The sequence below is a fragment of the Chiloscyllium plagiosum genome, unplaced genomic scaffold, assembly GCF_037043375.1.
Source record: "Chiloscyllium plagiosum isolate Xiang-an unplaced genomic scaffold, Cpla_swu_hap1 HiC_scaffold_13, whole genome shotgun sequence".
NCBI lineage: Eukaryota > Metazoa > Chordata > Chondrichthyes > Orectolobiformes > Hemiscylliidae > Chiloscyllium > Chiloscyllium plagiosum.
The window spans coordinates 108,611,420-108,635,006 of NW_028270151.1; the positions used below are offsets into that span (position 1 = coordinate 108,611,420).

General features: G+C 49.2%; 1 protein-coding gene across 1 annotated transcript in view; it reads left to right on the forward strand.

Annotated features, from left to right (window-relative positions):
• The window catches only part of LOC148148409 (putative G protein-coupled receptor 139), a 77,836-nt gene extending 62,202 nt beyond the window's left edge, over window positions 1-15,634 (forward strand). The window contains exon 3 of the mRNA XM_087993268.1: window positions 14,724-15,634. Within this exon, the coding sequence (XP_087849394.1) occupies window positions 14,724-15,634 (911 nt within the window). The remainder of the gene's footprint in view (window positions 1-14,723) is intronic.
• The last annotated feature ends 7,953 nt before the right edge of the window (window positions 15,635-23,587 follow it).

Consider the following 23,587-nt stretch of genomic DNA (forward strand, 5'->3'; position numbering starts at 1 on the left):
TACACCCACAGATGCCAGCCAAAGGTCAGCCTGTTCCACATGTCACCATTAGCTGGGAAATGGATACCTGGGTTTTGGTTGCTGTTTTGACAGCAATTCAAATGCAACCAAAGAGTTTGAATGACGCTCAAGATACCAGAAGCCAACGGAATGTGAATATTATTGTTTGCACACTTGGAAAGCAATCAATTTATGAGAAATATTGTATTATGGGGAGTCTATAAACCCAAAATTTGAACACTAAAGGGAGAGCCACTGCCATCCAACAGCAGAGTAACTGCTGTAGAACAGGAGTGTTAACTGGCCATTTCAAACATTCTCTGTCAAAGTTACATGTTCATGTCAAACCTACTTGCAGTTAAAAAACATGACCACTGGATATCAGCAGCTGGAAGAGAGAACTCAGCGGGGATGATATAGTCTGTGTGGTCTTGAGAGTGTTATGTTTAATATGTGGGTTGTTGGGAAAGCATATTTTTACAGAATTGGAGTCAGATCGTAAGTAATTTCCTGAAGAAGGGTTCATGGCCGAAACGTCTATTCTCCTGCTCCTTGGATGCTGCCTGACCTGCTGCGCTTTTCCAGCAACACATTTTCGGGTCAGATAGTAAGTAGTTAAGAAAAGAGAAACTTGTATTTGTGAATATTCGATGTTTAGTGTTCACTATTAAAGTTAAGAAACCAACTTGTTATTTTTTGTTTAAATAGTGGAATGTAGGAGATCTGTGTCACTCATATATTAGCAGATTAAAAGGTGACGCGAGCTTCTCTGGGTGTTAGGTTTCAATTAGCAGAGGGTTCGACTCTAATTTGTAAACGTCCATTCCCGCTAACCCCATTTCCCTGCAGTTGGCCCATATCCTTAGAGTCCTTTCCGATCCACATAGTTATCCAAATGCTTTTCAAATGTTGTTAATGTACACCCTTCAACCACATCTGCTGGCAACTCATCCACGTACCAGCCTCTGTGTAAAGAAGTGGTCCCTCAGGTTCCCTTTTATTCCTTCCCCTCTAAACTTAAACTGATCCTATCTAATCCTCGATTCTCTAAACCTTGGAAAATGAGTGAGACGATTCACCCTATCCATATCCCTCGTGATCTTATGCAGCTCTATAAGGTCTCCCTTCAATCTCCTACACTCTAAATAAAGGACCTCGCTTGTCCAAACTCTCGTTATAACTCAGGCCATTGGGTCCTGGCAACGTCCTTATAAAGTTATTCTGCACTCTTTATAACATCCCCCTATACCAAGGTGACAAAAACTGAACACAATACTCCAAGTGCGGCCTTACCAAAGTCCTGTGTTACTGCAACATAAATTCCCAACTTCTATACTCAATATCCTGCCTGAAGAAGGCCAGTGTGCCAAACGCCTTCATCACTGCCCTGTCTACCTGTGACTCCACTCTCAGAGAACCATGTACCTGAATGCCAAGGTCTCTCTGTCCACTGCACCCCTTAAGGACCGCCCATACACCGTGAAACTCATACCTTGATTTGTGTTTCCAAAAACCAAGACCTCCCACAACTATATTAAATTCCATTTGCCATTTCTCGGCCCACTTCCTCACCTGATTAAGGGCCTGCTGCAATTTCTGATAATCTTCCTCACTGATCACGCTACCACATATTTTAGCGTCATCTGCAAACTTAGTAATCATGCTTTGTACATTTTCAATCAAATCATAGATACCAAACAGCAATGGACCAGCCTCCAGTCTGACAAGCATCCTTCCACGAAACACAGTGCTTCCTACCAACAAGCCAACTTTCTATCCAATTGGCCAGTTCTGCCAGCATTCCATGTGATGTAACCTTCCAGTGCAGCCTGCCATGAGGCACCTTATCAAAAGCCTTACTGAAATTCACAGAGACTACGTCGACCACTATGCCCGCGTCATCCTTCTTGGTCACTTCATCAAAGAACTCTAACAAACTTGGAAAGCATGATCTTTCACTCACAAGTCTATGCCGACTGCTCCGAATCAAATCCTGTGTAAGTAATGGTTGCAGACAATGGTATGCTGTGTTTCATTGTAAGATGATTCGATTACATAAGTAAAGCCATATTCCTGCTGTTGTCGAGCCTTGCTGAGAGAGCATTTGGGGCACTGTCCACAGATTTGATCTCCTTTGTAAGGAATGATCTCTTTACCATAGACACGGATGATGGGAACATGAGGGTAGAGTGAAGAAGCGGAGTGTTTATTCTGTAGAGCTCTGAGAGACGAAGAAATGGCGATGCTGAAAAACGAGAAGAAACATTGACAGGGAGAGAAATTCCATACTTTACCCAGGATTGATTGGTTTGATTTATTGCAGGGAAGCACTTTATTTATGAGCAGTGGAGGAAGATCATAGTAAGCATGGCCAGAAGATCTTCGGGTGGAAATAGACAAGGACAGAGTAAGGCATACAGGTTACACTGGACAGGACGTGCACGAGACAAGATCAACATGAGCAAGATCAGCATTATTTGAAGTTAGAGAGTCCATTAATCAGTCTAACGTGGCTTTCCTAATAGTTTATATGCCTTTACTAACTCTCCCCATGTTGTTGTGCAGTCGGCTTGTGAGCCCGTACTAACGTCAGGTTGCTCACAATCCCCAACATCCGCCACAATACCTTCCATCTGAAACAGGTAGCCATTCCCACCAGCTTCCGCCCTACAGACTGTCTTCTCGGAGATGGAAGATGCCTTCGTGCGACTTCACACAAGACATATGGCTTCCCTACTCACCACTAGAAAACCACGTTAAAGTACCACGTGTGTATCATAAGCAACGGAGCCACAAGGAACAACGTGGAACAGTCTGTCTGTGCAGCCTCTGCTACACTTGTTCATGATGTTCGGGCATCGATTAGGAGACCGTGAGGACTGCCGATGCTGCAGATCAGAGTAGAGAGACGATTGCTGGAAAAGCACAGCAGATCAGGCAGCATCCGAGAAGCAGGAGAATCGACGTTTCGGGCATAAGACATTCATCAGGAATCAGCATCAATTACCTCGTTCTGCCCCCGTGTAAGTGCATTAAGGTGGGAATGGCCTCCTACTGTTCCTGTGTAAGTGTCTCAAGGGACTGACTGGCTTCTTCCTCGTTCGATTGGACAAGGCCAAGTTCCGGACTGGGTTACCCATGGTTCCTGTTCGACAGCACAACATGCTGACAAGTGTGATGATGCTGCAGCTTTAAGAGTTTTTTTTTGTCCTGATTTCTTTTCAGAGAGAGATTGAAGGATTGTTACCAAGCTGGCTAGTAAAGTCCACTTGAGTAAACAGCGAGGGAGGCCTTGTGTTTATTTTAATGCAGCCTGAATGGGTGTGGCCAGCTCTCACAGAGTATGATCATTGGGTTTTTGTTTCTCAGAAACATCAAAAACGATAGGGGTTTCCACAGAGTTGGAAGCTTCAGGGAATGTCTCCTCGCTGCTACTCTCTATGAATTTTCTCTTGATGCTGTTTTCAATTCCTGATTTTTCCTTTTTGCCAAGGGCTGTGTTTATGGGAATTTCCTATGTTGGACTAGTTCATTAGTAATCGTTCCTAGACCTATTATTCTGTTAAGTTGTCCTATAGAATTATGTTATTCTAAACTCCTCTTTCTTTGGTTTTATTTCATCTTTCGTGTTGAAATAAATGATGTTTTGCTTGCCAACGTGTAGTTTGACCAGTCACATTGCATCTGGAACAGACACTTTACATTTCCTTTGAAATAAGAAAACATTAGAGTTCAAAGTTTGTGAGAAAATATTAGAGTCTAGGCTACTGTCTTCAAATATTTTCGAGGGGCTCTGGTGTTCCCAACACACTAGACTCCTTCTCTTCCTGAGTAATAGGCTGGAGGCACTGAATGGGCTGCCTTTGCTCTTCTCCAATAGTGTCAATGTGCTGAATGGTTTCCTCATATTCCTGTGAAACCAGTGTTAGGTGCAGAATGAACTCTTGTTTTACTGTGGCAACGTGCAGTGTCAGGCAGTGCTGTTGCATGAATGTTACGGACACTTTAACAGAACATGGCTTAATGGATTCTGGGTCTTGCTACTCATGGACACAGGGCAGTTCAGGAGCTGACGGGGCCGTGAAATAATTCTGAACATTGTGGAATCTTCAGTGACCATCCCCACTTCTGATCTTATGGTGGAGAAGGTGGGAGTGGGGGTGGGGTGGGTGCGGGGAAACATTGATGAAGCAACTGAAGGTATTTGTGAAGATGAAGCTGTCCTGAGGATGTCCCATAGAACTGACCCAGGACTGAGATGATGAACATCTTCCTTTGTGCCATGTTTGACTCCAAACACTGGAGAGTTTACTCTGATTACCATTAAGTCCAGTTTTGTTAAGCTCCTTGATGTCAACAAAAGTCAATCACTGCCTTGATATCGGGGCCAGTCATTTATACCTGAACCCTTGTGTCAACCTCTTTTGTTCATATCAATAAGCCATGATATAGGAGCAGCAAGTGTTTTCTTCAAACAGGTGCTATTGAATGTCAAGATTTCTCTTCTCAAGAGTGTTCGGGAGCTGGACGACTGAAAGTATTTGAAAAGGAGGTAGATGGACATTGACTTGTCAGAGAGGTGAGGGCTATGAGGAAGTGGGCATTTAAGAGGATTTCGGACCGAGAGCAGGTCAGCTATGATGTTAGTGAAGGGCAAGGCAGGTTTGGGGAGTGAACAACCTGCCCCTGTTTCTGATGTTCTCACATTCTGTTATTGGAAAGTTAGTGGGTGTTATTTTCATGGATGTTCTGTTCTTGAATATTGCAGTTAGTGAGACCAGAGGATTTTGTGAGCCATCGCTGGGTGAGGTGTGGGCTGTATTCTCAGTCATTCTGGGTCTATAACATGACCAACAAATGAAGCACAAGTTGCAGAGAGGGTAACCTCTGTAAAGAAAGGTGAGGGGCATCTTTCATACCCAGACTGGGTTTCCCAATTACATTTCGCAATTCACATCAAAGTGTGTGGGACAGTATTGAAGGGCCGAATGGACTCCTCTGTTTCTGTGCAATAGATTACAGGAGTAAGTGGCCTCCAACTGCTCCTGCCTCGCAGGTTTGAGGGGCTGAATGGAACACAGGAACATGGGACTGTGGAGCAGGAGTGGGTCATTAGACACTTTAAGCCTTCTCCACCAGGCACTAAGATTGTGGCTGATCAGGTTGGGTATCAGTCCCACTTTCCTGTCTGCATCACATTATGCATGTCAAATATTTATCTAACACAGCTTTCAATCAATGTCAGCATAGAGGCACGATAAACTTCCAGTGAAGAGAAATCTGCCTTGAAAGGTCGTTTCAGAATTTTTCATCATCCCTCTTATAGAATCAGAGAGTCATGCAGAACGGAAACTGACCCGTTGTCCAATCTGTTCACTCTGATCAGATATCAAATCTGATCCAGTCACATTTGCCAGCATTTGGCCAATATCCCTCCTCACCAACATCCTGTACTGATGCAAAATGCCACCACAGCTCCTATGCTCAGTGCTCTGACTGATTAAGGCAAATGTGCCAAATGTGTTCTGCACCACTCTGTCTACCTGTGACTCCACCTTCAAGGAACAATGTACCTGCAGCCCTAGGTCCCTTTGTTCCACAACATTCCACCGGACCTTACCATTAAGTGTATAACTTCTGTCCTGATTTGCTTTCCCAAAATGCAAAGCCTCATATTATCTAAATTAAACTTTATCTGTCACTCCTTGCCCCTTTGTCCCATTTAATTGTGGTCTCGCTGTACTCTGAGATAATCTACTGCACCACCTTTTAGATGTAATGTGTAAACTTACTCACTACGGCCCTGATATTCACATCTAAATCCTTTATATAAATGATGAAATGCAGTGAACTCAGTACTGATTCTTGCAGCACACTGCTGCTCACAAGCCTCCAGTCTGAAAACTATCCCTCTTCCTTCAAGCCAATTGTGACGACCTACCTCTGTATCCCACGTGACTGAAGCTTCCTCATCTGTCTACCAATCAGAATGAAATATTAGCTATGAAGAGAGGCTGAGTAGGTAAGGTTTAGTTTCAATAGAAAAAAGGAAATTGAGGTGGGACCTGACTGAGGCTTTCAAAATCATGAAGGGTATAGACAAGGTGGATACAGACAAGCTTTTTCCCAGGGTGAAGGATTCAATAACGAGAGGTCGTGCTTTTGAAGTGAGAGGTGGAATGTTTAAGGGGGAAACACGCGGTAAGTACATCACACAGAGGGTGGTGGGTTTTTGGAACGTGTTGCTAGCAGAGTTGGTAGAGTCCTCAACGGCAGCTTCATTTAAGATGCGTCTGGAAAGATGCATGAGTAGGTGGGGAGCAGAGGGATACAAATGCTTAGGAATTGGGCGACAGGTTTATGCAGTACATTTGGATCGGCACAGGCTTGGAGGGCGAAGGGCCTGTTCCTAGGCTGTAAATTTTCTTTGTTCTTTGATCTTTAAATGAACACCTTGCTGAAGCCCATATAGACAATGTCTACCAAACTGCCTTCATCAATCTGCTTTGTTACCTCTTCAAAAAACTTAACCAAATTAATGAGACATTATTTCCCATGCAGAAAGACACGTTGTCTACCCCGATCAGCCCTTGCGTTCCCAAATATATGTAAATGCTATGCCTCGGAATCCCCTCCAACAACTTACCCACCACTGACACCAGGCTCACCGGTCAATAGTTACCAAGCTTCTTGGATCTCTGTTTGAATTTTTAGTCCCACCCCTCCTTTAGACAGAACAAATGATAAATGTAACCAGATTTGAGATGGCCGATGATAACAGTCTCAGATAGGGTCAGGGTCAGTTTTAGGATCAAGTCAGGCTAGTTTCGTTAATCTGCTAAAACAATACGTTTATAATCCAGAGCAATTTTTGTCAAACTATGATGGAAAGATGAATGGCTATCTGTTTGGGTGTTGCAAATATATAATCAATATTTCCCTTTCTGAACACACACACACACACACACACACACACACACACACACACACACACACACACACACACACACACACACACACACACACACACACACACACACACACACACACACACACATTCTCTGCAATTTTAACTTAAAAGAACTTTGTCCAGATAGTATTGGAACTCATGACAAAAGGAAAAATTGCGAGATTGTCCAAAACTTTATTCTGCTTGTGAAGATATTGTCCTTACACAGCTGCCAGCAATGGGACAGCTGGATTTGGCTGAATTCCTATTTTTTTAGGCATTGAGAAGATTCCAGTGAATTCTGGTCAGGGATCAGCCAAAGAGTAGTATGGTGGTTAGCACTGCTGTCTCACAGCACCAGGGACTTGGGTTCAATTCCAGCCTTGGGTGACTGTGTGGGGTTTGCACATGCTCCACTTGTCTGTGTGAGCTTCTAATGGGTGATCCAGTTTCCTACCACAGCTGAAACTGTGTGGGTTTGGTGGATTGGTCATGCTAAATTGTCTGTAGTGTTCAGGGATTTCTAGGCTAGGTGCATTAGTCAGGGGTAAATATAGGGGAATGGGTTGGGAAGGTTGATATGGACTTGTTTGGCCGAAGGGCCTGTGTCAACACTGCAGGGATTCTATAAAAATAAAAATGGTAACGATGACTGCAGAGTTATTTTTACTTCGCAGACATTGCTGTGATGAGGAACAATGAAGGAGAGAGAGAGTGCAATAGGCCATTTCTTCTCAGGCAGATTACATTTTCTCTCTCTCTGAGCTGAATCACACAGTAATGTCATCCTCTCCCAAACTGGACCACAGGAGGTCTCCTTGTACTTTGTCCAAACTATGTTTCCGTCACATTCCCTGATCCATGTAGGTGCATCATTGCTGCTGTCATATACAGAGCCATTCCCTTAGCAGCAAATGGTCTCGGTCGATTTGAAATATACTTACATGGCCCTGCGCCATTAAAAATGAAATGTTTAATTTATTCAGAATGACTGTGTGAAAATGAATGCATTTTTTTTAACGAAACACAGAAATTGCTGGTAAAGCTCGGCAGATCTGTCAGCATCCAGATGCCTTTTACATGCTGTGGTTGTACCAGCCTCCACCACTCCCTCTGGCAGCTCATTCCATACGCACACCACCCTCTGTATGAAATGCTGCCCTTTAGGCCTCATCAAAACCCTTCCTCTCTCACTTTCAACCAATGCCCTCTACTTTTGGACACCCCCTAAACTGGTGAAAAACCCTGACTACTCACCTTCTCCATGACCATTCTGATTGTATAAACCGTTCCTGCTGCGAAATGTGATTCCAATCAACACGAATGGCTGTACTTTCAGTCATCCTGGGCCTACATTCTGAAGTACAATACTGACACCTCTTCCTTCTCCATCAAGTCACAATTCTAAATCCGTTTTAATCAGTTTGTTCAAAAGTATCATGAGACACTTCTGTGGGATTTACACCTCGACCTTTGTGCCCGGAGGTAGGGACACTAGCATCACTCAGCAATACCCTTAAAGCTGTAACATTTTTCTCCTGTGTGTTTGTTCATCAGCCTGTTCTGACATGCTGAGACACATCTCTGCATCAGGCTGGACTTGAATCCAGGCCTTCTAGTCCAGAGCTAGAAACACTACCACACAAGTTCAGGAATTGGTATCAAATCCAGAGCTCTGGCTCAGAGTCAGGGACACTACCGACTCCAACTACCATACCCAGATTTTGGGTCATTTGTTAAGGGCCCGCTTTCAGCTGGGTGTGGATTTATTATAATCAGGTCACCATTACTGAATTACACAAAACATTTTGTATTGTTAAACAATCGCAAGATATTTGTCTCAACTGTAGCATATTGAGTGTACGTGCTATGCTATCGAAATTAACTATGAACATCTTTAATTGCTATTATCTGTAGTCTGAAATATTAGGGAAAGAAATCATGCAGACTCACTCTGCCCAATGAAGTGTCTCAAATGGATATTTATTACTGAACACCAGAGACAATGGAAGAGCTTAATTTCTGGTCCCAAAACACCTGTCACTCTTACCCACCTCTAACGTGCGACTGCCCTCTTCCTAAAACCATGAAATGAAACCAGGCATGTGATTACTTTCCAGCCTCTCCTCCCCACTGACTGTGTCTGCAATCTGTTCCTCCTCCCCTAAACGCACAAGGCAAACAAGCTCAGGGTCTTTGTGAAAATCAAGGAAAGTGCAGGTTTCTTGGAGAGGGATGGACATTTGCAAATTGAAGGGGGAGGGGGAGGTGGCAGTAATATCACACATTGGGCTGAGGGGTGGCAGATGGAGTTTAGTTTGGATTACTGCGAGGCATTGGATTTGGTAAATCCAACAAGAGTGTGATATCTACAATTAACAGTAGGGTCTTTGGCAGTGTTGTAAAACAGAGACATAGACCGTCAGGTATAATTTATTAATATTTGCATCTCATACAGATAGTGTGGTTAAGAAGGTGTTTAACACACTTGTCTTCATTGGTCAGACCTTTGAGTATCGGAATTTGGACGTCATATTGAGGTTGTACAGGACATTGGTGAGGCCCCTTCTGGAATAATGTGTCCAGTCTGGTCAGCCTCCCCGCTCATTCCATTGGTGCACCGCCTGCTGGGCCAAAAAGCTGCCCCTTAGGTCACTTTTAAATTTTTCCCCTCTCACCTTAAACCTATGTCCTCTAGTATTGGTCTCCCCTACCCTTAGAAAATATCTTGACTATTCACTTTGATATTAGTGACCTTGATATTATTAAACTGGAGAGGGATCAGATGAAATTAACCTGGATGTTGTTGGGAATGGATGGAGTGAGTTATAAGGAGAGGCTGCGTAGGCTGGGACTTTTTCACTGGAGAGTATGCGATTGAGGGGTAACTTTTCAGAGGTTTATAATATAATGAGGGTACAGATAAGCTGAAGTGCTGATGTCTTTTCCCGAGAGTTGGGGATTCAAAACTGAGGGATATTTTAAGGTGCGAGGAAAAAAGATTTACAAAAGTCATGAGATGTAACTATTTTACACAGAAGCTGGCTTGTGCGTGGAATGAAGTTCCAGAGGAAGTGGTGAAAGCAGGGACAGTTACAACGGTTAAAGGACATTTAGATCAGTCCATGGATAAAAAAAAATCAGTTTGGATAGTGCTGTGAGCAGCTGCCCTCTCCCTCCCCCTCTCCCTGCCTGAATGAATCCTTGTTGGTTTTCACCGTCTGCCAATGCCTGTGCAGTGGGTTGGGGTGGGCAGCAGAGGGTGACATTGGATCACTTTACACATCACGACTGCCAGACCTGCCCCACACAGAGACACACAGATTACACACACAGCAATAGTGAGGACACCGCTTGAAGCTCATCTGGAAATTTAATCTAAACAACAAGAATAGCTCAATTCGCCTCGAAAAGTGTAAAACTCTGAGGGACAGAGAACTCCCAAATTCCACTGTTTAAATAAAAAAACATCAATTTATTATTTAACTCTGAAAGTGAACATTTTATATCAACTATTCACAACTCTAAGACCCCCTTTCTCTTAAATGCTTATTACCCCACTCCAACTCTATAACGATATACGCTTTCAATAAGACACTTATTAAAATGACATAAATGTAATTTCAAAACCACACAACAGCTATTGGTTTTGTGCCTTCTTGCGGCGGTACATCTTCCTGGGCCATTTTCGTACTGTTTACTGCGAATATGTTCCATATGAAAAGGTATCTTTGATGGAGAGTGTTTCCTAATCTCTTGAATCTGTGTTGTTGGCATTTGTTCTGTCTGCAATTTTCAAAATGCCTGCACTTTTAATATCCACAACATTGGATTATCTCATTGTTTCGAGTTTTGAAAACCTTTAAATTCAAACTTGATTGGGCTTTAGTATCCTGCGGTATAATTTAAAAAGATTGGTAAAATTCGAAATGTTGTCCAAAGAGCAACCAACTCAGGGATCTATTTCACAGCCAAATGTGACATATTTTCAGTTGTGCTTGACACTCTGGATCTGCCATCCTCTCAAATATACGGGTGATTGGAAGCTCTCAGTTCAGAACAGCTTTCCCTCTCTCTTAAAGCTACAGTGCACACTTTCAACTTCATCACATTAATGCCGTGATGTCAATACAGATAAGCAGAGACTATCCGGATTTCTCTTGCTCCATGGTTTGTCAATATTTCATTCACTGTGTCTGGTGGGTGTCAGGATTTTTGCTTGTCTGTTGTCAGCATGTCATTATTCGATTCTGTCCGTGGGAATATATCAGTATTTCACTTGTTCACACTCGTGTGTGTGTGGCAGGATTTCAGTCGTTTCATGGGGACTGTGACACTATGATCATCTCAATGTTTGTACATGGCACCAAACCTGGAAGAACTGTAAAGTCTATGGTGGACAGTGTGGAACTCTAACAGGACAATCACACATTGGTGTGGTTTATGGGCAGATGGGGATTAATGCAGAGCAGAGTGAGGTGATGCACTTTGGTAGGAAGGGCATTGAAAGACCAAGCAAACCAGGCAGCACCATTATAAACGGGGTGCAGGGGCAGAGAGCGTTGGGTGTATTATCACAGATTATTGAAGATATCAGGACAAGTGTGGAGAGCTGTAACTATCACAGATTAGTTTCAGTATCTGAGCTGTTTACAGGGGGAGGTGTAGGAGGAAGTCTCGGTGCTCCCTTCCTGGGAAGTGAAGGTGACGATATGTTGTGAGCCCACCTTCCTGCCCACCGAGACCGTGGGGATTCCATTTGTACCAGCTCAACACAAAAGGGAGATGGCATTAACGTCACAGATTCTAAGTTGCTGGGGGGAAACGGAGCTGACAGTGGGTTTATAGTGAGAATTGCCTTTCACTGAACCTCGCTCCTTACTCGGTAGGTGGAACGTGGATGATTCAGAATCTCCCACACGAGTGTTCCAGTCCTCCCCAGCTCGTACTAGGGTCCTCTCCACATGGCGGGGGGAGGGAGGGGATGAGGGAATGGATATCGGGCACTCCACCACCTGGCTAGGCACTTTCTGTCCTTTTCCAGGCTGTTTCTCCTGGAATGAGAGCAAGGGAGGGAGGGAGGGTGGGAGGGAATGGGTGTCCCTGCTGTTAGTGCTGGTGTAGGTGGGGATAATGGCAAATGGTGAGGTTTTCAGAGGGAGTCTGTCGGCAGTGTTGTATTCATGCAGTGTTATTGATGTGGGGGATAAAGTGGGCGGGGTGACAGAGCGAGAGAGAGTGAAAGAGAAGGTGATGCATGCGGCAGTGAGAGTGGTGGAGCATGAGCCTTGTTCAGGGTTCGGTACTATAACAGATATACAGTGAGTGTGTGGGAGCAGAGTGAATATGGTGAGCCTTATGCTGACAGAGCAGAGAAGGTTATTGATGCTTGTCCTTTATTGCTGGACATTTCTTCAGACTGCAGATACTGCACTGAGTTAGGTGGTGCGCTCAGACAATGCTCGGTGGCTCTGGTGGTGTTGCCCACTGTGGAAAGTGAATGGCCCCCCTCTCTACTAGCTTATTCACCAGGACCTCCGTGCCCCTGACGACAAACCGTGGTGTAATTGCCCCTTATCTGCATTGCTCGGGGTAAACTGTGCAGGGCAGCTCCGAACTAAGAAAGTGCAACCCTGTGCTATTGGCCTTTTAAAGATGGCACCAGTATCGGGGTCACTGAATATCCAGGGGTACTCGGGTGATGGTGTGTACCTGCAGCCATGAAGGATTTCCATTTACAAAGCTATAGAACAAATTCTCATGCAAAACTCTCCACCATCTGACCTTACATCAATATCCGTCTTTCCCATCTTTCCTGGGAAAAATGGCTCATGTTACAGGATGCTATCGAAGTGTCTACATTTCAGCAGTCTGCAACCTGAGAACACATCCTTCCATGACACTGTCTCTCAGCCTCCCCCTCTCGGTCTGTACACCAAACCCCTCCCATGTGGTGATACTTAAACTGATTCCATCGCCCTCTCACTCTGGCAGTCATGTTCACACCCACAGTACTCCCTTCTCATGGCACAATGGAGATATGGAGCCATAAATGGGTGGGAGGTGTGTATCCTGTTTCTTCCAGTGAGGGCTGTAATTATCCCCACGCTGGGCAGTGATCTAACACAGTGTTCCTGAGAAATGCACTGCGGTGCGGTACACAGCCCTACATGCTGGGAGGGTAACTGCTCCTGGTTTACAGATCAATGCACTGGGGACGGGTACGCAGTCCTATATGCTGGGAGGGTAACTGCTCCTGGGTAACAGATTAATTCACAGTTATCACTGCACAGGTCACTGTGCTGGTCTGACTATCTGGTTGAGGTTTATAGATAATTCAATGATGTGATCTGTGCAGCTCCCCGTGCTTGACAGGTATGCAGGTTGTACACAGTACATCATGTTGGCGGGGTGGATGAGTGGGGGGAAGGTGATGGACAGGTCAAGGAGTTCCCCGGAACGTTCTGTCCCCGTCATTCTATAACTGAAATTCCCCGGAAAGTTCTGTCCACGACATTCTATAACTTACATTCCCTGGAACGTTCTTTCCCCGACATTCTATAACTGAAATTCCCTGGAAAGTTCTGTCCCTGACATTGTTTGTGAACGGCTGGATGTCAGTGAATTGAACAAACGAAAAGATCCCGAGGGAAGAGATCCCGTTCCAGGGAGAAGGAGACACTGTTCCGAAGGCCCCTCAGGCAGTTAAAGGGATTAATACGTTTTCCCTAGGTTTACATTTCTTCACGACACAGGATCGACCACAATTTAGACCAAAAGACAGAAATTCCTAAACTCCGTCTGTCTTCAGGAAACTGGGAGAGAATCCTTCAGGACAGGAAAGTTTCCACCCTCCGTATTAGGAACTGGAAAGGAGTGACCTGGGTCTGCTCTCGAGTGATCGAATGTGTGGGAATGTTCCAGAAACCATCTGTCCTAATGGATGTGTCTCTGTGTGTTTGGGGAGGGAGGGTTTATTGTGGTTTTTGTCACATTTTTGTCAGTAATTCAGACCTTCCCATTTGTAATTACAGCTCCAATTATTTTAATAAATCGCTGAATACATTTGGAAATCTCACTGGGTCCCCAATCAAACGGGTCCTTTTGCCTCCAGGCTGACGGATAATGGGTTTGTTTTCGTTCCTCACTGTTAGAAATCGGGAGAAGTGTTGTTTTTGCAGGTATCAACTCTGTAGGCATTTAGGGAAAAAATCTATAATCATGGATAATTAAAAACTAACTTCAGTGTGTAATTACTGACGATTTTAAATAAGTTCAATAAGTTCTTGTTAAAAATTATGTTTTCAGCAAAAAAGCTGAGATAACCGAAATGCTTCGTCTGTACAAAACGATAAAAGTTAATGAAATGTCCGAGGATGGAATGTACCAGCAGAATTGATACAAAATATTAGAACAGAGCTTGATGTCTCTGTGGATAATGGACTAGTGAAAAGGGACATCAAAATACTAGTTTAGCCTTGTGTCAGCATTTACAACAGGGAAAATTGCCAACTTGGAAAAAAGGGGGCAATGGGCGTGTAGCATAGATGGGCAGAGACAAAACTTACTAGAAACATTGGGGAATATAGGAGTCGGGAGAGATGACCTCAGGCAATTCAAAACTATAACTGGTGTCGTAATTTGAATTTTTGCCCATTTCAATTGCTTTCTGCAATTGGAGACCTTTCTTGCATGATCGTAGAATAAATTGTCTCGATTCCAGCTTTGATGGTCTCGTCTAAATTTTATTAATTTTGTTCTTTAACACTCACAGTTAACGTCGTGACCATCTACGTCCTGCTTTATAAAGATTGTGGATTGTCTCCATGTGTCAGACGTTACCTGGGGGCCATGGCAGCGTCGGATCTCCTGGTCGTTATCTTCGACCTGATCCTGAGACACATTCCCATTGTTTATGATGAACAGTTTTATTTCCTGAAGAATTCCGTCCCCGTATGTAATATCCACGGCGTTCTGCTGTATGCAGCCACTGACTGCTCTGTCTGGTTCATCGTCACTTTCACCTTTGATCGGTTTGTGGCCATTTGTTATCAGAAGCTGAAAAGTAAATATTGCAATGAGAAAACGGCGGCTGTCGTTCTGGGAGCAGTGACTGTGCTGAGCTGTTTAAAGAACATTTTCTGGTATTTTATTCTCAGGCCTCAGTATCGGCTGGGGAACCGCCCCTGGTTTTGTGATGTAACACTCGCTGTTGCATTCTCCAGTGTCTGGGCCACAATCGAGTTCCTCCACAACATTCTAACCCCGGGGGTCCCATTTCTCCTGATTCTGCTGCTCAATGTTCTCACCGTCAGACACATTTTAGTGACCAGCAGAGCCCGCAAGAGACTCCACGCTCACATCAATGGGGACGCCCAGTCTGACAAAGAAATGAGAAACAGAAAAAAATTCATAATTTTACTGTTTGTGATCTCGGCCAATTTCATCCTGTTATGGTCAACGTTCATGCTCTTTTCTATATGGAGACGGATGTGGGATATTGGGTATAAATCTGTGTTTCTCCCTTGGTTTGTGCAGGAATTGGGCTTCATGCTGCAGCTCCTCAGTTGCTGCACAAACACCGCGATTTATGCCGTGACCCAGACTAAGTTCAGGCAGCAGCTGAAGAATGTGCTGAAATATCCCTTCACCCAAATCCATCCATCCATCAAATTCCCTCATTAATCAATCTATCCGGGATTTTCTCATTTCAGTTCAGTGTTTCAGCGATTGAGCAGCCTGTCGCTATGGTAACAGACTGAGGGTAGCGCTGGTTTGTCCATCCTTACCCCACAGCGGGGTTACAGGGAAACATTTCAATGTTTCTCACAACTCAGGGGACATTGAGAAAAGGCACCATCCCACTGACTGTATCCATCACTTCCATTTGTAAACAATAAAAATGTTCATGAAAGCGTGTCGAGCAGCAGAGTGACCGATGTTGTTGTGTGTCTTTGTGTTGGAGAAGCTGAGCTGGAGAGAGACAAAAGTCCTAGTCCGCGTGCTGAGCTCAGGAGCAGGGTTTAACTCACTCTGTCAGCCCCCACTCCAACCTGGATTCCCCCATTTCCTCTCCCCGACTCTTTCTCATCACTTCTATCCGCCTCTCCCTTTCTGCACACTGTTTCTTTCTCACCACCTCTCCCTTTCTCCCTATCTCGTCCCTTCTTAGACACCCTCCCAACCCGGTTTCTCCACCTGCCTCCACTATTCTTTCTCCCTCACCCTCCCCTCTCTCTCTCTCTCATACACCCAACCCTAGTTTCTCCACCTGCCTCCACTCTTCTCTCTCTCCCACACCCTCATTCTCTCTTGCTCCTGCCGTCTCTGTCTCCCTCCCGCAATTCCATCTCTACCCTATTTTCCCCTCGTCTCACTCCCGACATCTCTCAATCATCTCACCCCAACCCACCCCCCTGCCAACACGCGGCCTCACCACCAACCCCCAGTCTCTGGGTCAGAGGGAGAGGGAAGGAGCAGGGAGGCAGTGTGTCAGAAAGGGAGTGTGGGTGGGACAGTAGGGAGAGAGATTAAGTCAGAGAGAAACGGAGGAAGGTGGAGAGAGATAGACCGCGGTAGGGGGATCGAGAGTGAGAGAAAGTGAAGAGAGAGTAAAGGAGCAGGGAGAGACAGAGAGAGAGAGAGGCAAGAGAGAGATAAGGTGAGGGAGGGAGACAGACAGAGAAATAAGGGAGGACATAATGAAAGATGGGTCAGAGTGAGAGAGGAAGAACAGAGGGGGGAGACAGAGAGACGGGGATGGAGAGGGGGGCACATAGACAGAAAGGGGACAGAGAGAGGGGGAAATAGAGGGGGTACACAGAGAGAGGGATAAAGAGAGGGGGACAGAGAGCGGGAGGACAGTGAGAGAGGGAAACAGAGAGGGGAGAGAGAGAAGGGTTCAGAGAGTGGGGGGATGGAAAGTGCGGGCCGAGGGAGGACCAGAGATGGGGGGGCAGAGAGAGGGGTGCACTGAGAGGGGGCACAGATAGAGGGGGGACAGAGAGCGAGGGGGAGAGAGATGGGTGACAGAGAGGGGAACAGAAAGGGGGGACAGAGAGAGCGGGACACAGAGAGAGAGGGGCAGAGAGAGAGAGAGAGGGGACAGAGAGAGAGGGGGACAGATTGGGGCAGAGAGAGAGAGAGAGGGGACAGAGAGAGTGGGGTACAGAGAGAGTGACACAGAGAGAGGGGGACAGAGAGAGGGAGAGAGACCGAGGGGGACAGAAAGTCGGGGACAGAGAGAGGGGGACAGAGAGAGGAGGACACAGAGAGGAGATTGACAGGGGGCACAGAGAGCCGGGGGACAGAAAGAGGGGGAGAGAGAGAGAGAGGGGGAAGTAGAGGGCAAGAGAGGGAGGGGGACAAAGAGAGGGGAACAAAAAGAGGGGGGCAGAGATAGGGGGACAGAGAGGGGGGACAGAGAGTGGGGGGACAGAGAGAGGGGGACAGAGAAAGGGAGAAGAGAGAGGGGCGACGGAGAGAAGGGACAGAGAGAGGGCGACAGAGAGAGAGGGACACAGAGAGAGGGCACAGAGAGAGAGGTGGACAGAGAGGGGACACAGAGAGAGGGGAATAGAGGGGGGGGCAGGGAGTGGGGGACAGAGAGAGAAGGGAGAGAGAGAAGAGAACAGAGGGAGGGGCAGACAGAGGGGGCCAAAGAGAGGGGAGACAGAGAGAGTGAGACAGAGAGCAGGGGGACAGTTAGAGGGGGAAAGTGAGAGGGGGACAGAGAGGGGGGACAAAGAGTTGGGGACAGAGAGAGGGAGACAGAGAGAGGTGGGACAGATTGAGAGGGGCAGAGAGAGGGGGACAAAGAGAAGAGGACATAGAGGGGGATAGAGAGGGGGGAGCAGAGAGAGGGGGACAGTCAGAGGAGGACAGAAAGAGGGGGATAGAGAGAGGGGGAGAGAGAGTGGACAGACAGAGAACAGGGGGACAAAGAGAGGGGCGACAGAGATAGAGTGGGAAAGAGAGAGGGGGACAGAATGGGGGACAGCGAGCGGGGGACTGAGCAAGGTGAACAGAGAGAGGGGACAGAGAGAGAGAGTAACAGAAGGAGGGGGGAAAAGAGTGGGGGACAGAGAGAGGGGGACAGAGAGCGGGGGTGGACTAGAGAGAGAGGGAGAGAGGGAGGGGTTACAGAGTGAGGGGTACAAAGAGAGGGGGTACAGAGAGAGCGGGAGAGAGAGAGGGGGAGCAGAGAGAGGGGGACAGTCAGAGGAAGTCAGAAAGGGGGGATAGAGAGAGGGGGAGAGAGCGGGGAGACAGAGCGGGGGAGCAAAGAGAGGGGCGACAGAGATAGAGTGGGAGGGAGAGAGGGGGACAGAATGGGGACAGAGAGCGGTGGACAGAGAAAGGTGAACAGAGAGAGGGGACAGAGTGAGAGAGGGGAACAGAAGGAGGGGGACAAAGAGAGGGGGGACAGAGAGAGGGGACAGACAGAGGGGGCACAGAGAGAGGGGGAGAGTGTTGAAGGGGGAACTGAGAGGGTGACAGAGAGGGGGGACAGAGAAAGAGGGGACAGAGAAAGGGGGGACGAGAGATGGGCGACAGAGAGAGAGGGGACAGAGACAGGGGGACAGAGAGAGGGGGGCAGAGAGAGAGGGGGACATAGAGGGCAACAGAGGGAGGCGGAGAGATAGGTGGTGGACAGAGTGGGCGGTAGAGGTGGGAGAGAGAGGGGATAGTGAGGGGATAGAGAGCGGGGGCACAGAGAGAGGGAGATAGAGAGAGGGAGACAGAGAAGGGGGAAGAGAGAGGGGACAGAGAAAAGGGGAAGAGAGAGGGGACAGAGAGAGAGGGGACAGAGGGGGTACGGCGAGAGTGGCACAGAGAGAGGGGACAGTGAGGGGGAAAGAGAGGGGGGGACAGAGAGAGGGGGAGAGAAAGCGGGGAGACAGAGAGCGTGGGAACAAAGAGAGGGGCAACAGAGATAGAGTGGGAAAGAGAGAGGGGGACAGAATGGGGGACAGAGAACGGTGGACAGAGAAAGGTGAACAGAGAGAGGGGGACAGAGAGGGGAACAGAGGGAGGCGGACAGATAGATGGGCGACAGAGTGAGGGGGAGAGGTGGGAGAGAGAGAGGGCATAGTGAGGGGACAGAGATCGGGGGCACAGAGAGAGGGGGCAGAGAGAGGGAGACAGAGAAAGGGGGAAGAGCGAGGGGCCAGAGAGTGGGGACAGAGAGAGAGGGGGACAGAGAGAGAAGGGCGACTGAGAGAGGGGAATAGCAAAAGAGGGGGACAGAGAGTGGGGGATAGAGAGTGGTGGGCAGAGAGTGGGGGGAAAGAGAAGGGGGAGCAGAGAGAGGGGGGCAGAGAGGGGGGACAGTCAGAGGAGGACAGAGAGAGTGGGATAGACGAGGGAGAGCGCGGGGAGACAGGGAGCGCGGGGACAGAGAGAGTGAGGGACAGAGAGAGGGGGACAGAGAGAAGGGGACAGAGAGTGGGGGACAGAGAGAGGGAGACAGAGAGAGAAGGGCGACTGAGAGAGGGGAACAGCAAAAGAGGGGGACAGAGAGTGGGGGATAGAGAGTGGTGGGCAGAGAGTGGGGGGAAAGAGAAGGGGGAGCAGAGAGAGGGGGGCAGAGAGGGGGGACAGTCAGAGGAGGACAGAGAGAGTGGGATAGACGAGGGAGAGCGCGGGGAGACAGGGAGCGCGGGGACAGAGAGAGCGAGGGACAGAGAGAGGGGGACAGAGAGAAGGGGACAGAGAGTGGGGGACAGAGAGAGGGAGACAGAGAGAGAAGGGCGACTGAGAGAGGGGAACAGCAAAAGAGGGGGACAGAGAGTGGGGGATAGAGAGTGGTGGGCAGAGAGTGGGGGGAAAGAGAAGGGGGAGCAGAGAGAGGGGGGCAGAGAGAGGGGACAGTCAGAGGAGGACAGAGAGAGTGGGATAGACGAGGGAGAGCGCGGGGAGACAGGGAGCGCGGGGACAGAGAGAGCGAGGGACCGAGAGAGGGGGACAGAGAGAAGGGGACAACGAGAGCGGGACAGAGTGAGGGGGCCGAGAGATGGGGGGCAGAGAGAGGAAGGAGAAGTGGGAGAGAGAGCTGATAGTGAGTGGGACAGAGAGCGGGGGTCAGAGAAACGGGGGAAGAGAGGGGGTTACAGAGAGAGGCGATAAAAAGGGGGACAGAGAGAGAGAGGGCGGACAGAGGGCTTACAGAGAGAGTGGCACAGGGAGAGGAGGACAGTGAGAGGGGGACAGAGAGAGGAGCGACAGAGAGAGAGGGGAGAGAGAGAGAGGGGGAGAGGCGGGAGAGAGAGGGGAAAGTGAGGATGGAAAGAGAGCGAGGTCAGAGGGAGGGGGGCAGAGAGGGAGGGGACATAGAGGGGAACAGAGAGAGGGGGACAAAGAAAGGGGGACAGAGAGGCGGACAGAGAGAGGTGGACAGAGAAAGGGGAGAAAAGAGAGGGGCGACGGAGGGAGGGGACAGAGAGAGGCGGGGATAGAGGGGGGTAGAGAGAGAGTGGCACAGAGAGAGGGGACAGTGAGTGGGGGACAGAGAGAGAGGGGACAGAAATAGGGGACAGAGATTGGGCACAGAGAGCAGGAGACAGAGAGAGAAGGGCGACTGAGAGAGGGGAACAGAGAGAGAGGGGGGGTCAGAGAGTGGGTGAGAGAGAGTGGTGGACACAGAGAGGGGCACAGAGAGAGGAGAACATAGAGGGGGGATTGAGAGAGGGGGAGAGAGAGCGGGGAGACAGAGAGCCGAGGGACAGAGAGAAGGGCGAAAGAGATAGAGTGGGAAAGAGAGAGGGCGACAGGGTAGGGGGACAGAGAGCGGGGACAAGCGAGGGGGTCAGAGTGAGGGGGACAGAGAGGTGGGGACAGAGAAAGGGGGGAAGAGAGAGGTGGGGACAGAGAAAGGGGGGAAGAGAGAAGGGGACAGAGAGAGGTGGACAGAGAAAGGAGAGAAGAGAGAGGGACGACGAGAGAGGGGACAGAGAGAGGGGGAAAGAGAGTGAGAGGGAGAGGGGGAGAGGGGGTACAGAGAGAGTGGCACAGAGAGAGGGGGCAGTGAAGGGGGCAGGGGAGAGGAGACAGAGAGGGGGATAGAGAGAGGAGACAGAGAGAGAAGGGCGACTGAGAGCGGAACAGAGAGAGGGGGACAGAGAGAGGGGGACAGTCAGAGGAGGACAGAGAGAGGGATATAGAGAGATGCGGAGAGAGAGCGGGGAGACAGACATAGAGGGGGACAGAGAGGGGGGACAGAGTGAGGGGAACAGAGAGGTGGGAACAGAGAGAAGGGGAGAGAGTGGGAGAGAGAGGTGGATAGCGAGGGGGGACAGAGAGCGGGGGGATAGAGAGAGGGGACAGAGAGAGGGGGACAGAGAAAGGAGGGCAGAGAGAGGGGTTTAGAGAGAGTGGGACTGAGAGCAGGGAGACAGAGAGCGTGGGGATAGAGAGAGGGGCGACAGAGATAGAGTGGGAAAGAGAGTGGGAGAGAGAGGTGGATAGAGAGGGGGGACAGAGAGCGGGGGGATAGAGAGAGGGGACAGAGAGCGGGGGATGGAGAGAGGGGGAACAGAGAGAGGGGGACAGAGAGAGGGGGACCGAGAGTGGGGGACAGAGAGCATGGGCACAGAGAGGGGGTGACAGGTGACAGAGATAGAGTGGGAAAGAGCGTGGGGGACCGCAAGAGTGGGACAGAGAGCGGGCGACAGAAAGCGGGGGACAGAGAGAGTGGGTCAGAGTGAGGGGGTCAGAGAGAGGGGGTAAGAGAGAGTAAGTCAGAGAGAGGTACAGAGAGAGAGAGTGGGAGAGAACAGACAGAGGAGGGACAGAGAGAGGGGTGACAGAGAGAGCACGGGGACAGAGAGAGAGGGAGAACACTGAGAGCGGGGACAAAGGAGGGTACAGAGAGAGGCGAACAGAGAGAGGGGGTCAGAAAGAGGGGACAGAGAGAGGAAGCAGAGAGAGGGGACAGAGAACGGTGGACAGAGAGAGAGGGGACAGAGAGGGGGGGACAGAGAGTGGGGGACAGAGAGAGCGAGACAGAGAGAGAAGGGCGAATGAGAGAGGGGAACAGAGAAAGAGGGGGGCAGAGAGTGGGGGACAGAGAGTGGTGGACAGAGAGTGGGGGGACAGAAAAGGGGAAGAGAGAGGGGGACAGAGAAAAGGGGGAAGAGAGAGGGGACAGAGAGAGAGGGACAGAGAGAGAGGGACAGAGAGAGAGGGGGACAGAGGGGGTACAGCGAGAGTGGCACAGAGAGAGGGGACAGTGAGAGGAGGGTGACTGAGAGAGGGGAACAGAGAAAGAGGGGGACAAAGAGTGGTGGAAAGAGAGTGGTGGACAGAGAGCTGGGGGAAAGAAAAAACGGGGAGCAGAGAGAGGGGCACTGAGAGAGGGGACAGTCAGAGGAGGACAGAGCGAGGGGGATAGAGGGGGAGAGAGCGGGGAGACAGGGAGCGCAGGGACAGAGACAGTGGGGGACAGAGAGAGGGGGACAGAGAGAGGGGACAGCAAGAGGGGGCAGAGTGAGGGGGCAGAGAGGTGGGGTACAGAGAGTGGAGGGACAGGTGGGAGAGAGAGCTGATAGTGAGGGGGACAGAGAGCGGGGGGAAGAGAGACGGGGAAAAAGTGAGGGGGACAGAGAAAGGGGGGTGTCAGAGAGAGGAGATAGACAGAGGGACAGAGAGAGAGGAGGGAAGAGGGGGTACAGAGAGAGTGGCACAGAGAGAGGAGGACAGTGAGAGGGGGACAGAGAGAGGGGCGATAGAGAGAGAGGGTTCAGCGAGAGGGGAGAGAGGTGGGAGGGAGAGGGGAAAGTGAGGGGGGAAAGAGAGTGGGGGACCGAAAGATTGGGACAGAGAGGGGGGGAGAGAGAGGGTGGAACAGAGAGAGGAGGGCAGAGAGAGGGGGATAGAGAGAGGGGGGAACAGAGAGCACTGAGACAGAGAGGGTGGGGATAGAGAGGGGGGTAAGAGATAGAGTGGAAAGAGAGTGGGGGAACTGAAAGAGGTGGACAGAGAGCGGGGGATGGAGAAAGAGGGACCGAAAGAGGGGTACAGAGAGAGGGGTAACGAGAGCGGGGGACAGAGAGCGTGGGCACAGAGAGAGGGGAGTCAGAGAGAGAGGGGTCAGAGAGAGGAGGACAGAGAGAGGTACAGAGACTGAGCGGAGAGAGAGAGGGGAGCAGAAGGAGGGGACAGAGCGAATGGGAGAGAGGGGGGGACAGAGAGAGTGCAACAGAGAGCGGGGTCAGAGAGGGGAAACAGAGAGAGGTGGACAGAGAGCGGGGAGAAAGAAAGGGGACAGAGAGAGGGGGACAGAGAGAGAGGGGGACAGAGAGAGGGGGCAGAGAGACGGGGGGCAGATAGAGTGCGACAGAGGGAGGGGGGCAGAGAGTGGGGAAGATAGAGGCAGTCAGAGAGAGGAGGGACAGAGTGGGGGAACAGAGAGAGGGGTACCTAGAGTGGGGGAAATAGAGGGGGTCAGAGAAAGATTGTCAAGAGAGGGGGACAGGGGGGGAGCAGAGAGTAGGGGAGACAGAGTGAGGGGTACAGAGAGAGGTGATCAAGAGAGGGACAGAGAGTGGGGATGGGAGAATGTGGGGGACAGAGGGGCGAACAGAACTTGGAACAGAGAGGGAGAGGACAGAGAGAGGAGGGACAGAGAATGGGGCAGAG